At 41.9% G+C, this 16,901-nt stretch overlaps 1 protein-coding gene across 1 annotated transcript in view; it reads right to left on the bottom strand.

Moving 5' to 3' along the window:
* Positions 1-16,901, bottom strand: part of LOC126237082 (transmembrane protein KIAA1109 homolog) — a 567,281-nt gene that overhangs the window by 339,071 nt on the left and 211,309 nt on the right. The window contains exons 32-36 of the mRNA XM_049946881.1: positions 15,006-15,108; positions 9,968-10,012; positions 9,048-9,224; positions 2,275-2,395; positions 1,913-2,165 (exon numbers count right to left, since the gene is read on the bottom strand). Of these exons, the coding sequence (XP_049802838.1) occupies positions 1,913-2,165; positions 2,275-2,395; positions 9,048-9,224; positions 9,968-10,012; positions 15,006-15,108 (699 nt within the window). The remainder of the gene's footprint in view (positions 1-1,912; positions 2,166-2,274; positions 2,396-9,047; positions 9,225-9,967; positions 10,013-15,005; positions 15,109-16,901) is intronic.

Here is a 16,901-nt window from a genome sequence, read left to right as displayed (position 1 = left end):
TCAAATTCCAGAGCACTCTCATATTTACAAGATGTCACTACCATGCCAATAAGCTCACAACTCTACACAATGAAGAAAAGGCAAATTATATTATGTATTTACTGAATAAATTAGAATATTCACAAAACCATAGCTTAACTTGCTTAGCAAGATTTTAAATGATCAGCAAAAAAATGAAGTATGTATCAAAAACATTGATTTTTTTTTTTAGATTTTAGCTCCACCTGTTGGAAGGAACCTTAAACTATACAACTGAAGCAATTTCAGTACTTCTGGCACCTGCAAAATTACTTTAAAAATTCCTTCAGGAAGTTTATGCCCATGAACAAATCCTTACCATTAATCGCGATGTTATGTTTACATAAACGATTTAAAACACATGATTTTCAACTGTTAACATTTATGCAGTATAATGTTAAATAACAATGTATTCAGCAGGTAAGGAACTGGTACTGAATGTGATCCACAGGAAAATGTAGTGGTGGTGGTGGTGGTGGTGGTGGTGGTGGTAGGGACATGTAATCTGGCACAGCCTTATAATAACCTTACTTAATGAAATTTTATTCTTAATGACTGAAATGATATGTCATTTACAATACTATGTAAGACTAATAGAACCCATCATTCTCAGTTAACTATGAAGTTTAACCATAATCACCACGAGGGACATAAGCTGTCCAAGTCTTGGAAATGTTCCACCATGAAGAGGAGAGGAGAGAAGAGAAGAGAAAACGGGAGCAGCAGCATTCAGGCAGATTGGTAGGGTAGACTGTAACTGGGTAAGAGATAGTTGAGGGGGGGGGGGGGGGGGGGGGGGTAGAAATGAAAAACACACAGTAGTACAAAAGAACCTCTCATAAGGTGACTTCTTTTCTATTCATGTATGGGACAGCATCACTACAAACTCTTAATTCATATTTAAGACATAAACTGCAAGCCCTTCAAAAACTATACAGCTGTGACAAGTTATCACTGCGCGCGCGCGTGTGTGTGTGTGTGTGTGTGTGTGTGTGTGCACGCGCGCGCGCGCGGAGAGAGGTTTGCAAGTTCACCGCAAATTGAAAGGCATGTGAGAATTATATCAGTAGTAGGATAGCCACTGAAGGAGTTACCTAAGCGCTGCCAGACAATGTCCAACATCGTGAAAAGCCATGTTCAAATACAACTTGGAGAGAAACATATTTCAATACCCATAAATGAACTTGACAGAATAAATAAAATAACAAGAACATACTATTTGTATGATATTAAAAAATTAAGATTAACACAACAAAACTGAGGCCATCAAAGACTTCATTTTACTCGTTATAAAGCTGATAACAGAAGGAAAATTACTTATCAAATTAAACAATGTTTAGAAAATGATAGAAATGTTGTCACCAGTATGCAACAAGCCCACAATGGTAACATATCAGCAGATGTGGTTAAAAATAGAGTAGCTGATATGCCAGTAAACTCATTGTATATCAAAAGAGATGCTGACATGCACATTGCTAAAATAAAAAAAGTTGTTTGTAACAGATGTGAATAAGCTACAAGGTACACAGAAGACTCAGAATTGTTACCAAGTGACTAGAAGAACTGAAATTACTATATCACTTTTAATGACTCAAGTCTAATCTTCTGTGTAGTTCAACATTTCACAGACAACAGTATTAGGTGATGTAAGCATTGGCCGAGATAAAGAATCAACAACACACACGAAGTTTTTGTAGTCTCAGAAACTGGATTTTTTTTTAAAGATTACTGTACACTTTATCAACCTCTTCTAACAGCAAGATACTTGAAGAGGATTTGGTTATCACGGCAAATATTTACGTAGTGATAAACAAAGTATTTTAACTATTAGAAAAAATAACACACTGGTAGTTTCCACAATGTGCATTCTATAGTCACCACCTACAATCATTACCTTTGGTAGGATAAGAGTGCCCTGTGCCTGAGTAGAAATGCATTCTTCATACACATTTTTTGCATGAGGAGTGACACCAGCAGTTCGTTCTGCCGTGCTCCGTTTGCTGCTCGCTTGCAAATGTTGGCTGAAGTACCCATCACGATTCAAAACATTTGCAGCCTCTACTCTTCCTATGCACTCAGAATGCAAATGATTTAATACTGTTAAAGGATGAAGAGATGAAAGTGTTGGAGTCAGTGCATCAGTGAATCTGAAAGATACATAAAGTAATTAAACAGTAAAACCTTCATAAAGAACTGTTATGTCTCAGTGATCACAATATTGTAGAGAAAATGTGAGAATAAATTATGGGAACTTACCTCTGCAGAGATTCTAGGACAAGTGGTGTTAGCATAATGTCAACATCCCCCTTCAGCTTCAGTATAACGGTCGTTCGATTGCCATACTCATGTTGAAGAGTTAACAGTTCTTCTTCACAACCTGTAATTTTTTTTCCCATGTTAAATGTAAACTCTTATAGAGGTTAATAACTGAGTAATATTTTAAAGGAAAGTTTATGATATAATATTACATTATATGATGGGAGTGTGACCATGGAATTCTTATTTGAGTGGAACTGTCTGCAGGATCCACTAGGAAGATGATGTTGACAAACAAATGACTCTCTTAACTGTGATCTCGGAATTTCATTCCTTTTATTACATTAATATTATCTTGCCTAACATTGTGTGTATTAGACGCTGAGCTATTCCCTGCTTCTGCTATGATTTTTCCGAACCACAATATTACAAATGCCCAATACTGGAATGTTGTGACAGTGCCACGATATTTAAAAGTGACGCTACGTCAGTACGCGAACACGGCGATAGAGGCGCTCCGCAACTTGGCTGAGCGCGGGAGCGCCACCTAGCTATGAACGGCGCCGGCCGCATGTCACAGCACGGCACAGCACGGCAGTCGAATGACAGATACGGAGTTGGTAGCATGTAACCCGCTATTGTTTCCACGTTTGTATATCCACGCAATTTATTAGTGATTAAAGGTTATAACACTTTTTGGCGATGATGTCGGATATTTTTTTTCCTGCATTGTGGAATTGTGTGTTCGTGTCGGGGCAGACATGGAACAGCTTCTGCAAGCGCTCATTGAACAACAAACACAGCTGACGGCTGCTATTCAGGCGTTGTCGACGTCGCTTACTCATCATCTGTCTTCCTCTTCTCCGCCTCCATTCCCTCCGTACGACGAGGCTGCTGAAGACTGGGAGGATTATGAGAAGCGTTTGCGGCAACACTTCTTGGCTTTCGGCATTGTCGACGCTCCTATGTGTAAGTCGTTATTTCTATCTTGGATTTCCCCATGGATCTATCAGCTGCTATCTCAGTTAGCCCCTCTGTGGGAACCTGCCTCTCTGTCCTTCCAAGAAATGTGTGACTTATTGTCTAACTATTACCGAAAAAACACCCACATCGTTGCCGCCCGCGTGGCGTTCTACCGGTGTCGTAAACAGCCCCATCAATCTTACCGGGCTTTGGCGGCGGAACTACACGGTTTGAGTAGAAAATGTCAGTTTGTCACGGACACTCATCATGAGTCTTATGCTGATTCAATGGTTAGGGACGCTATTCTACGGCTGGCTCCTGATAAAGAAGTTCGGCAACGTGCCTTACAACTGCGAAAGCCATCGTTGTCAGAAGTTCTAAGCATCGCTCAATCTTTTGAAGTGTCGCACGCTGCTGGTGCGCAAATAGACGCGTGGTGTGATGTAGGTGCTGTACAGACCACTTTCGACACGGACAATTTGTCTGTTTCACAGGGGAACGACGATGTGGCGGCGGTTCACTCGCGTCAACAATGTCGCGTTGGGCCACCACGCTCGCAGCGTAAACAGCAACCACAGAAGCAGGTTCGTTCCGCACTTCCTTCTTGTCCACGTTGCTTCGTACATCATTACAGGGCCGCGTGTCCAAAATGTTGGGCCACGTGTAATTCATGTAGGAAAAAAGGCCACATTGCTTCTGTGTGTCAGTCCCCTAAAGTTCCTGTCGACGAGGACGAGGCATCGGACATGGATGTTAACTGTGTGCTTTCTCAAACAAATAAGTTGTTTGTTACTGTTCGTGTTCTGCATAAAGACATTCGCATGCAAGTGGACACTGGCTCTGCAGTAACTCTCATTAATTCTCGCACGTATTTGGAGTTGGGCTCCCCTCCCTTGTCTCCAGTTACGCGAAATCTGCGAGCTTATAATAAGCAGAAAATTCCTATCGTTGGCCAGTTTGATGCTTCCACTGCCTACAAGTCTGTTGTTAGGTCCCTCACGTTTTATGCGGTGGATCATGCGGGCACTGAAAACCTGTTCGGTTATGATGCTTTCCAGTTGCTCGGGTTCTCCATTGATGATGATGTGCACCTCATATCTGAGGATATTCCGTATCAACAGCTGGATGGATTGTGTTCTGAATTCTCGTCCGTGTTCTCTGCTGGTCTGGGTTGTGCCAAGGATTTTGAAGCCCACATTACTCTTAAACCTACAGCTCGCCCTAAGTTTTTCCGGGCACGCCCTATTCCGATGGCGTTGCGTGCACCTGTCAAGGCTGAGATAGACAGGTTAACAGCTTCAGGGATTCTCCTTCCTGTTACCTCCAGCGAATGGGCATCGTCAATCGTGGTGGTTTCTAAACCAAACAGGAGTCTGCGATTGTGTGGTGATTTTAAAGCCACTGTCAACGCTCAGAGCCTCATTGACACTTACCCTCTTCCCCGTCCTGAGGAGTTATTTACCAAGCTCGCTGGGAGCCAGTTCTTTTCCAAACTTGACTTATCGGAGGCGTACCATCAGTTGCTGCTGGATGCGCCTTCCAAGGAATTTCTCGTCATCAACACTCCTCGTGGGTTGTATCAGTACCAGCGGCTACCATTTGGCGTCGCTAGCGCGCCAGCCATTTTTCAGCGGTTTTTGGAACAGCTCACGGCTTCCATGCCCGGCTGCATAAACTACCTGGATGACATCGTTGTCACGGGGGCCTCCACTAAGGAGCACCTTCGCAATTTGCGTTCACTGTTTCGGGTTCTGCATTCGGCTGGGTTGAAGTGCAATCTGGACACGTCACAGTTCTTCCAACCCTCCATTGTGTACCTTGGTTTCCACTTGTCCCGTGAGGGTATACGTCCTCTACGTCAGCACACTGAGGCCATTACCGCTCTACCCCGGCCGTCTACGGTCGAAGAACTTCAGGCGTTTCTAGCCAAGATTGCGTATTATCACAAATTCATTCCATCCGCGGCGGCGGTGGCTCATCCTCTGCATCAGCTGTTATGCAAAAACGTCCCTTTCTGTTGGTACGACGAATGTGAGCAGGCTTTTGTCCGCCTGAAGGCTTATTTGCAGTCGGCGCCTTGTCTTGCCACATTCCGTCCGTGTCAGCACTTGGTTCTAGTGACTGACGCGTCACAGTATGGCCTAGGGGCTGTTCTCGCCCATTGGTATGAGGATGGGTCGGAACGACCCATCGCCTATGCTTCCAAGACCCTCAACGATGCCCAATGGCATTACTCTCAAATCGAAAAGGAGGTGCTCGTTATCATTTATGCTCTAAAACAGTTCAGCGTTTTTTTGTATGGTTCTAAGTTTCACCTCATCACCAATCACTAGCCGCTGGTATCTCTGTACAGCCCCTCGGCGTCGCTTCCGGATAAGGCAGCTCACCGCCTGCAACGTTGGGCCTTATACTTGTCTCGTTTTCACTATGAGATTCACTATCGCCCCACGGCCCAGCACGCCAATGCTGACGCGTTGTCGCGTTTGCCGATGGGCCCTGACCCGGTTTTTGATCAAGATGAACTACTCTGTTTCCACATTGATGAGGAAGAACATCGTGCGGTCGAGGGTTTTCCACTTACAGGTTCGCAGGTCGCGTCGGCTACTGCGCGGGACCCGGTCCTGCGTCAGGTGATCGGTTTTGTTCAACGGGGTTGGCCGGACAGGACCAAGGGCTGGGCATCGGATCCCCTTCGCAACTACCATGCCTTGCGCCTTCGTCTGTCTGTTCATGAGGGTGTTGTTCTTCTGGCCACGGATGGCGCATCTCCATGGGTCGTGGTGCCAGCCTCTCTTCGCAAAGATGTTCTCAAACTATTGCATGAAGTCCATTGGGGGATTTCTCGGACTAAGTCCCTGGCCCGCAGGCACGTTTATTGGCCCGGTATTGATTCGGACATCGCCCACATGGTCGCTGCTTGTGGTCAGTGTTCTCATCAACTGGCTGCACCCCGTACAATGCCCTCTCCGTGGCCTGATCCGGCGCAGCCATGGGAACGGGTGCACGCTGACTTTGCCGGCCCCTTCCTCGGCACTTGTTGACTACTGTTGATTGACACCTTCTCGAAGTTTCCATTTGTTGTTCGATGTCCGTCACCCACCACTGCGGTGACGACGTTGGCTTTGTCCAAAATCTTTGCGCTAGAAGGTCTTACCTCCACGATCGTCACGGACAATGGCCCTCAGTTCTCTTCGCAGGCCTTCCGTTATTTTTGTACTGGACAAGGGATTCATCATGTTACAGCACCGCCCTTCCATCCGCAATCGAATGGGGAGGTCGAGCGCCTTGTCCGCACTTTCAAAAGCCAGATGAAAAAATTCCTTAGTGATTTTTCCACAGATGACGCTCTGTTGCAATTTCTGAGTTCTTATCGCTTCACGCCTCTGGGTGATCGCAGCCCTGCTGAACTCTTGCATGGCCGCCAACCGTGCACTCTACTGCACCTGCTTCACCCTGTCAGGCCTTGTACTGTCCCCCTAGTGCGGGAAAATACTCGGTGGGCGCCGACGTGTGGGCACGAGGGTATGGATCTTGCCCTAAATGGATTCCAGTGGTGGTCAAGGCTCTTCGCGGCCGCCGGCTTTGTGAAATACGTACGGCCAACAGCATGGTTGTTCGCCATTACGACCAGATGCGCCCACGAGTGGTGGCCACACCGGTGCCAACGCCCCTTCTTTCGCCTCCACCAGCCCGAGAAGCCAGTCCTGTCGCTGCTGCCAATCTTCCGTGCGTGTTGCTGCAGCCGACGTCGCTACCGCTTCCGAGTACGCCGGAACCGGCCCCAGTCGCGACGCCGCCTTCTCCGGGACCCATCTCGTTGGAGCACACCCCCAGGTCCACGACACCTATGGATGCTGCTCCGGAGTTTTCACCCATCATCTCGTCCAGGAGGCACGTTCCACGCACAAGCTTCCGTCCTGGACATTTTCGACCATACTCTCGTGTTTCTCCATGGGATCTTCTCGGGGCCTCCCAAGAGGCCATGGATGTCTCCGCACTGTCCGTGTCTCCAAGGAAGTGAGTGTTTTTTTTTTTTTTGGGGGGGGGGGGAGGGGGGGGGGGAGAGTGTTGTGGCAGTGCCACGATATTTAAAAGTGACACTACATCAGTACGCGAACACGGCGATAGAAGTGCTCCGCAACTCGGCTGAGTGCGGGAGCGCCACCTAGCTATGCGCCACCTAGCTATGAACGGCGCCGGCCGCATGTCACGGCACGGCACGGCAGTCGAATGACAGATACAGAGTTGGTAGCATGTAACCCGCTATTGTTTCCACGTTTGTATATCCACGCAATTTATTAGTGATTAAAGGTTATAACACGGAAATTTCTGTTATGGCTTCATTTCAAACATGTTATGAAATAACATAAAACCTAGTGTTGTTTTGTGTTGTCTGAGATAAAAAGTGCTCAAAGAACATTATCTATTTTCATCTGATGTGTGATTGAACACAAAACTTTTTCCAAACTTATTAGAAATAGTTCATATAAATGCTGGGTATTCATTTATCAAAAACTCTTAATGAATTTCAGCAGCTATCATATTAACCACAGCTTCATTATCTTACACTCAAAGTTTATTTTCAGTTAATAAAATTACTTCTTGTTTTAGAACTAAAGAATGTCTATTTATTTATTTAGTTGTATGACATACCTACAATTTAAGACTACTATTTACGATTATACCTGTCATGTCGAATGTGCTTCTATCCTGGAAAATGCACTGACATTATTCAGAATATACAACATCAATTTGATAGAAACTACATGGACACATTAAAACATGTTGGAGAATAATGCTTGTGCTTCAAGTATTACTGTAATGCTTAGCTGTGGATTAGGTTTTTTATGACTGACATCAAGATATAAATACCTAAATATTTCACTAAATAACGGATTATTCTGTTTTATTTGTGAATTTGCTAGGCTGTATATCAGTTGTCAGTTGGAAGAGGCTGGCAGGAAAAGTTGGTCATGGTCTTGTTGAATAAATACAAATGAAACTGCAGAGATTACTTTAAAATTTCTGTAACTATGGATGCAAGAAAATTCTGTATGAGTATTATAATTTTCTAACTTATCAATGAAATGGAGCAATGAGGAACAGTGCACAAAAATGAAAAATATTATAAATGACTGACTCTCGTAAATGAGACAACCATCACTGACACACACGCCTTACTTGTTACAGTAAAAGACAACATGTGTCCTCACAAGGCAGGAATTTATACTTCTTTGGTGATGATGGACGAAATATACTAATCAGATTATTCAGGTACTCAAAGTATGTTGCACCATCATGTGTCTTTCTTGTAGTTCACAAAATTGCAAAAACTCAGATTTCCATGGGACAGTAAGTACATTGCAATGTCATGGAAGAATTACCCATGGCATATTCTTCCACAAATTGTACTGCAGAGAGACCTTTGAAGATTCATGATGTAACAGTTCGATGAACTCTGACGTGAGTTTCCACCTCAAGACCTAGATGATTATTTTATTTTGCTAAAAGTAAGTGATGGAGAAAACTGAAATTTATGGACAAGAATCTATACTGGAGCTTCAGTAATCCTACACAGTAATATTCTCACAAGCCATTCAGAATTTCTCATCTCTTTCAAGCAGATGTATGTGTATACACAACTTAGTCTCAAGGAAAATTACTCAAAAATAGCATGATTACTGTATCTTTAAATCCAGTAAAATTTCAAAAATCATCAGCACAGGTGCAAACATTCAGGCGTATTTGCTTCATTTCAATTATCTACCATACTGTTGCATTAATCCCAGGAAACAACATAATATACTCACCACTCTCCAAATCATCTGCTTCTGAGCCCATAAATGTGCTACTGTCCCAGGTGTATGGATGAGTTGGTGTTTTGCCACTTTGTGGAGGAGGGGAACCATGTTCATTTGGACGACCCACCATTTTAAGAGATGTAAATCCTTCTGTCAAAGTTTCAAATTTTGGTGTATACTTACTACCTGCAAACATAAATAAAAGCCATATAATGTATCAACATAATGTTCACTGAAAAACTTACGTGAGAACACCAGCTGTAAAAATGAGTGTCAGAGAGGGAGAAAAAAGATTTATTCCACATAAGTGCTTCATTTAAAATAAATTATGGATGAACGTACACAGATTTTGTTAAGTGCTTTCATGTTTAGCAGGTCAGAAAAGTAAAATTCCCCACAATTTGCAAACAAAGTATCTTGTGTTAACTTGTTTTCCCATTTTTGGACTTTATACATGAAAATGATAAACAGTCTGTCCTATAAATCCAACATGAGTTATCTGCTACTGTCATCCTTGGCTACAAATTTCTGGAGACAACTGTGTAACGTATTTGGAAGTTCATACTTTCTGCTCTCTTTACCGCTTCAGTACTGTTCCTTCCATTTTTAAGAGTCACATTCAGTGAAATTACATTCAAAGTAACAACTTTGTTGCAACTTTTGTTATGTAGTTGGTTAAAAAAACTTTCAAATCTTTGATGGAAAGTTAATACAGTCAATCAGTTACCATTTCCACTGGTAGTCGACAATTTTTTATTAAAAGCACGTTAAAAATTAAGTTTAATGCAAAGAGCAGATGAACAGTAAGAAGTAAACCAGTTATGTAATCAGGCCATGAACCATAAACTGCATGTCTCACAACCTGTTCAGCATACATTCAGAGCAATACAAGCATGTTAGGCATAAACATAAAACATGATGGAAAATACCTGCACAGATGTTCTTGCCCATTACAGGATGCAACCTATCAGCATCTGTAATAAATTGACAGCATCCAGTGATAATCAATATGCAATGAAATGGATCATGCAGTATTCCAAGAAACAATTATATACGGTGTCACAAAAACAGCAGTAAACAAACTTAAGCATACTGCATTTTAAAGTACACTACTGGCCATTAAAATTGCTACACCACAAAGATGACGTGCTACAGACGCGAAATTGAAGCAACAGGAAGAAGATGCTGCGATATGCAAATGATTAGCTTTTCAGAGCATTCACGCATGGTTGGTGCCGGTGGCGACACCTAAAACATGCTGACATGAGGAAAGTTTCCAACCGATTTCTCATTCACAAACAGCATTTGACCGGCGTTGCCTGGTGAAACGTTGTTGTGATGCCTTGTGTAAAGAGCAGAAATGCGTACCATCACGTTTCCGACTTTGACAAAGGTCGGATTGTAGCCTATCGCGATTGTTGTTTATCATATCGCGACATTGCTGCTCGTGTTGGTCAGGATCCAATGACTGTTAGCAGAATATGGAATCGGTCGGTTCAGGAGGGTAATACGGAATGCCGTGCTGGATCCCAACAGCCTCGTATCACTAGCAGTCGAGATGACAGGCATCTTATCCCCATAGCTGTAACGGATCGTGCAGCCACGTCTTGATCCTTGAGTCAACAGATGGGGACGTTAGCAAGACAACAACCATCTGCACGAACAGTTCGACGACGTTTGCAGCAGCATGGACTATCAGCTCGGAGACCATGACTGCAGTTACCCTTGAAGCTGCATCACAGACAGGAGTGCCTGCGGTTGTGTACTCAACGACAAATCTGGGTGCACGAATGGCAAAACACTATTTTTTTGGATGAATCCAGGTTCCGTTTACAGCATCATGATGGTCGCATCCGTGTTTGGCGACATCGCGGTGAACGCATATTGGAAGCGGTTATTCGTCATCGCCATACTGGCTTATCACCTGGCGTGATGGTATGGGGTGCCATTGGTTACACGTCTCAGTCACCTCTTGTTCGCATTGACGTCACTTTGGACAGTGGACGTTACATTTCAGATGTGCTACGACCCATGGCTCTACCCTTCATTCGATCGCTGTGAAACCCTACATTTCAGCAGGATAATGCACGACCGCATGTTGCAGGTCCTGTACGGGCCTTTCTGGATACAGAAAATGTTCGACTGCTGCCCTGGCCAGCACATTCTCCAGATCTCTCACCAACTGAAAACGTCTGGTCAATGGTGGCTGAGCAACTGGCTCGTCACAATACGCCAGTCACTACTCTTGATGAACTGTGGTATCGTGTTGAAGTTGCGTGGGCAGCTGTACCTGTACACTCCATCCAAGCTCTGTTTGACTCAATGCCCAGGCGTATCAAGGCCGTTATTACGGCCAGAGGTGGTTGTTCTGGGTACTGATTTCTCAGGATCTATGCACCCAAATTGCGTGAAAATGTAATCAGTCAGTTATAGTATAATATATTTGTCCAGCGAATACCTGTTTATCATCTGCATTTCTTCTTGGTGTAGCAGTATTAATGGCCAGTAGTGTATAATTGTGATTATAATAAAAATATTAATTTTTTGACAGTGAAGTGAGTTTTGTCACCACAACTGAGAAATCAGCATGTGAGACTGGCAGATTCAGGCTCCATGTTTGATGTCATGTACCACCAAATAAGTATCCTTGATGCAGGACTCCACATTATATCCTTGAGGATCTCCTCATTGTGGATCTATGGAATGAAAAGTACACAAAATCTAATAGGGTTTACTTGGTATTGTGAGGGCACCTGAGGAACTATTTCAAGGAGACACAATTGTATCAGACACAAAAGTCAATATTAAAAGTCAGGAGAGTGGCGTGCTGACCACATACCCCTCCAGTATATTCATCCAGTGATTCCCATCTTTTTACTGTTGCATACAACTTTTTTTTTTTAATGTCTAATTTTTCTTTTCTTCTCATGTTCTATTTTTGACAAAATAATGCACTGCAACACCACATATCTTTTGGACTCACTGCCTTCGGTATCACCACTATCACAACCACAACCACTTCACTGACACTTTTTGGAAGCACTATGATGTACAAGCCTTGTAAACATTCATTCAAAAAGATTGAAGATTTTATACCAAACGCCTCCCAATGACACACTTTGTCAGGTCCACAATTACAATGTAACTTACTTGAATCCTCTTAATATGTTTATATCAGAACAACTGGAATTAAATACCTTTGTCCAATGTAATTACCTTATCCTTGCTGAGCTCCACTATCAAATTTGCTAATCTCTTCATTTTTTTCCTGATTCACAAAATTTGGTGCATTGTAACTGCAAGAATCTCTGTCAGAAATACATACTCCAATTCCTTAGACATCGGTGTCAAATATTTGTTGAGATCACAAACTTTACTTTTCTTTGTACTAGACTACCACTATTTGGAAGTAAAAATGAAATATTCCATACACTTTCTTGGAATGGCAAAATTTGAAAAAATTTCAAGTACCTAAATTGTTGTTGATAGTAAGGCAGTTGAAATTTCCCAAATATGATCATTTAACATAATGTCAACTGCTCATTGCCTAGTGGACAGGCCTAAATTGTTGTTGATAGTAAGGCAGTTGAAATTTCCCAAATATGATCATTTAACATAATGTCAACTGCTCATTGCCTAGTGGACAGGCCTCAAAACGATTGCTTTGGCTTCGGGCAATACAAAACAAAATCCATAGAACTCAAAGATAAGTTTTAACTTTCTGAATTGTGAAATGTGAGCACAAAAGAGAACGGCAAAATGATTACATTTATTAACATTAATCACATGTGCCCAGTCACAATTATAAAATAAAATGAAGTATGTGACACATTTCAGGATCAAAGCTTGTTGGGGTGAGTAGGGGTTTGCCACTTTAGAAGTTGCAGATTAATGATATCTATGGCATAGGAAGCTGACAGGAACCCACTGCACAGTGCTAAATTGAAACCAACATGAAGGATATGGTGATTAATTGATTCAATGTTGTGCATGTTGTCTGATTAATAGATGACCTGCAAATGGAAAATTAGGTCCCAAAACAAGTTGCAGGCACCAATATAATTTTTAAATAAAACTGAATTAACCACCCTGTTAAACAATTTTTTATGGTTTTTATTGCATGCCATTCTAGGATTATAATTAAACTAGACAGTATGTTTCAGATTGTCAGGAACACACTTTCACATTTTCTCTTAATGTACTGCTGCAAAGTTCATCCATAATCAGGAATAGATATTCAATTTTCTCACAATGCATATTTCGGACACTTCATTTGTTGCATCACTGATGTGTCTGAACTGAAGCTATAGAAATTATCAGAGTCATGCTTCACCAGCATCATGATCTGCCATTTGACATTCACAGTTCGATAAAGACATCTTATGCAGTTTTCCAGCATTAATGTTCAGTGATAAACATCCACATTTCCCCTGCACATTTTCTCAGGCCATTTTCCATTAGGATGTCATTTCAACGTTCTCTCATCCCTTGGTCTATAGCTATGACTTACTTCGTCCACTTGGCATCAATATCACTAGCTATATGCTCCGTGCACTGCCACTTTCTTTTCATTGGTCATCATTCTGTCTTCCACTGTCTTGAGATCTATTTATTGTCTGATCTCTCCCAGAAGCAGCCGATAGGCATATCTTCAGTTGGCAGTTGCTTGCAGTCTGGCCTCAGTGGCCAGAGACAGTGGTCACATGTATGTGAGTTGTGCTTGCATAAAGGAGTGTGTGTTATCTACCTCAGAAGAAGGACTTTCGGTCGAAAGCTTAATTGTATAGCAGTCCTTTTGTTGTACCTGTCTGCAACCCAACATGTCCTCTCTATTGTGAGTAGCAGTCTATCATTTCCATAACACCGAAGTATGACAGTTAGGTGGTTCTAACCGATCCAGTGGTTTAGGAGGAGATGTGGAACACATCCACATACAGACACCCATTTTTATAATATTTATTGATTTCAGACCAACTTTTAAAGTTATTCTACTAAGTTACTCCATTTACCAATAACCTGCACTAAAAATAAATACTGCAAGGCCATTAGTAAAATGATGGCGGTTCAGACATGTAAAAGAAACAAGTATTCCTTCTTCATTTACCATGTTTAATTATCTGAAAACTCATACATAAATCAAATGTAAATAGTCTTACACACAATGTATACTTTCATTGTTTCATGCCACGTGCACTGAGGATGTAAAAAACAATTTATAATTACACACCTCAATTACAATCAAACCAGTGATTGACAATACATTTGAGGTAGACCAAGTCTAAAGCAGACCACCATGTGTTTCACGAGAGCTTTATTGAATTAAATTTTTTCCAGAATGCGAGATAACGTCACTTTATTTCAGTATTTTTGAACTTTCACAAACGATCATCATTGCCACTAGCAGGAGTAAAAAATTCCCTTTATCAAGAAACACCATCAAGTATTCTTTTCATTCAAATACAAATCTGTGATCAACTGCACAGACTGTTGCTCATTATTCATCAAATATATTATGTACTTCTTTTGACAGGACACAGTTAATTGCTCCTTAATGAAGGAAATATTTTTCCTAGAGGTTATTATTTTACATCAGCCTGCCTATGATGTAAGCCTGTATCAAACTTCCAAAAATAACAGATTAATCTGTTGAAACTGGTAAAGTGAAATTAAAATTTTTGTACAGCAGACAACTGATTTTTATTTTGGTGAAAAGTATATACATGACAGATGCTGAACAACAGTTATGAACAAAATCATACCATCGAGTACCCCGTTGAAATGAAGTGACTTGCCATAAAATTTTATCGGTGATAAATTTGGAATGTAATTTCTTCAAGAGGCAACTGAGATTAATGCTCAAATCATATAAATATGGGCTCTATCAAATAATCGCACAAAAATTACACTGGGTAGCTATAATGTATTGATAGGAGAGAATAATTAGCAGCAAAAATTGTCATGTCTTACCAACATAAATGAGGCGACCATCCTCTGTCCGCTGGAACAGTGGGACTGTAAATGCATCGCAGCCTGATGGGAGAGATGCATGTGACCAGTTTCTACATGAGACCTGAAATGGAAATTACAGCAACTAGTTAGCAACATCCTAGAACGCTGTGACTTGCAAGCTGGAATAATCTCACCTCCCCTGGAGCTGTGAGGGCAGGCACTAAGTTTTGTCACAGTAACTCATCTGGTAAAAGTAGTGCCCATAAAAGGTGAGTGTCTCAGTTCAAGTTCTGGTTTTTTGGTCAGATACATTGTTTTAACATGTAAAGACGTGTCTCTTGAACAGTTTTTAGCTTAACACAGTGACCACAGGAATGCTGCCCAAAATACCATAATCTTTGGAAGGTATAGGCCTGAAATATGTTTTCCAAAAACGCAAAACTGGTTCACCTCATGGAAAATGCATAGTTGCATTTTGAGGATTCTCATGATGTGAAATTTACAAGCTACTTTCACAAGGGCAGAACCAACACTGTGAAGTACAACTCTTCAATGTTGGAAAAAGGTAATCAAAGAAGAAACTTCTTTGTTATCACAATAATGTGACCTTACACACATCTCAAATGGTTGATACAAAACTGCATAGTCTTCACTCTGAAAAGGTTCCACATCCACCATATTTGCCAGTTATGGCTCCCCAGTGTTTCCAAAGAAACAGCGGGGAAGACAAAAACTCACAACACATCAAATAAAAAAAGTTGACACTCAGAAATATACTTATTTTGGCCATACCTTACTCTGCTGTAGATATTAAAGAAATTAAAAGTCATTTGACTAAATATACTTATTAGTGATTAGGTTTAAAAAAAAATCAAAATAGATCACTATCTTTTCATACTGCAATTCTTTCAGGTGAAGAAATTTCAAGTATGAAACTTCCTGGCAGATTAAAACTGTGTGCAGGACTGATACTCGAACTCGGGACCTTTGCCTTTCGTGAGCAAGTGCTCTACCATCTGAGCTACCCAAGCACGACTCACACCCCGTCCTCACAGCCTTAATTCCGCCAGTACCTCGTCTCCTACTGGCGGAATTAAGGCTGAGTCGTGCTTGGGTAGCTCAGATGGTAGAGCACTTGTCCGCGAAAGGCAAAGGTCCCGAGTTTGAGTCTCGGTCCGGCACACAGTTTTAATCTGCCAGGAAGTTTCATATCAGCACATACTCCACTGCAGAGTGAAAATCTCATTCTAGAAATTTCAAGTATTTTTAATGGATACACTTTGAGACACAAAAACGCTATACCCAGTTTTCGGAACTTGTATATTCCTTCCTCATGCAGAAAATAGAACTTGGTTGGGGAAAGTTAGAAAGGAGGGCAAGCCATTCACAAACGGGGTTAATGTTGGGAATTTATATATAAATTCTGAAAATGCAGAGTTCTACTGGCAATACTTGGGATTTTGTCTCCTAAAGGTAAGTACTGGCCAACCATCCTGTCTATTTGTAATGTTTTCTTAATAAAATGTTTCTTTTGATACAAATATTGTGTTTTAACAATGTAGGAAAAGAAAGATTGCAACTTGCCATAAAGAAAAAACGGTTGCCGAAAGGCACAATTAAAAGACACTTACATAAAGCTTTCGGCTACAGCTTTCATCACCACTAGAGAAACACACCATTCATACACACAATTTAGCACAACTCATGCACACGACTGCCAGCTCAGGCAGCTCAGGCTGGAATGCAACTATCTTGTGGGGCACGAGCAGCAATTTGGAAGGGGTGGGGAAAGAGAAGGGGAAGGGATAGTGGTGTACAGGTGAGGTGAGGGGGAGGGGGAGGGGGGTGGGAGTGGGGTAATAAGTGAATGCTCTCCAATGGAGTGTCCAGAGACTAGAATGGCGACAGGTGCAG

This window comes from Schistocerca nitens, chromosome 2 (assembly GCF_023898315.1).
Source record: "Schistocerca nitens isolate TAMUIC-IGC-003100 chromosome 2, iqSchNite1.1, whole genome shotgun sequence".
In the NCBI taxonomy this organism is placed as follows: domain Eukaryota; kingdom Metazoa; phylum Arthropoda; class Insecta; order Orthoptera; family Acrididae; genus Schistocerca; species Schistocerca nitens.
Note: the sequence above shows the minus strand (reverse complement) of the source record. Positions and strands in the feature narration are given on the sequence as shown.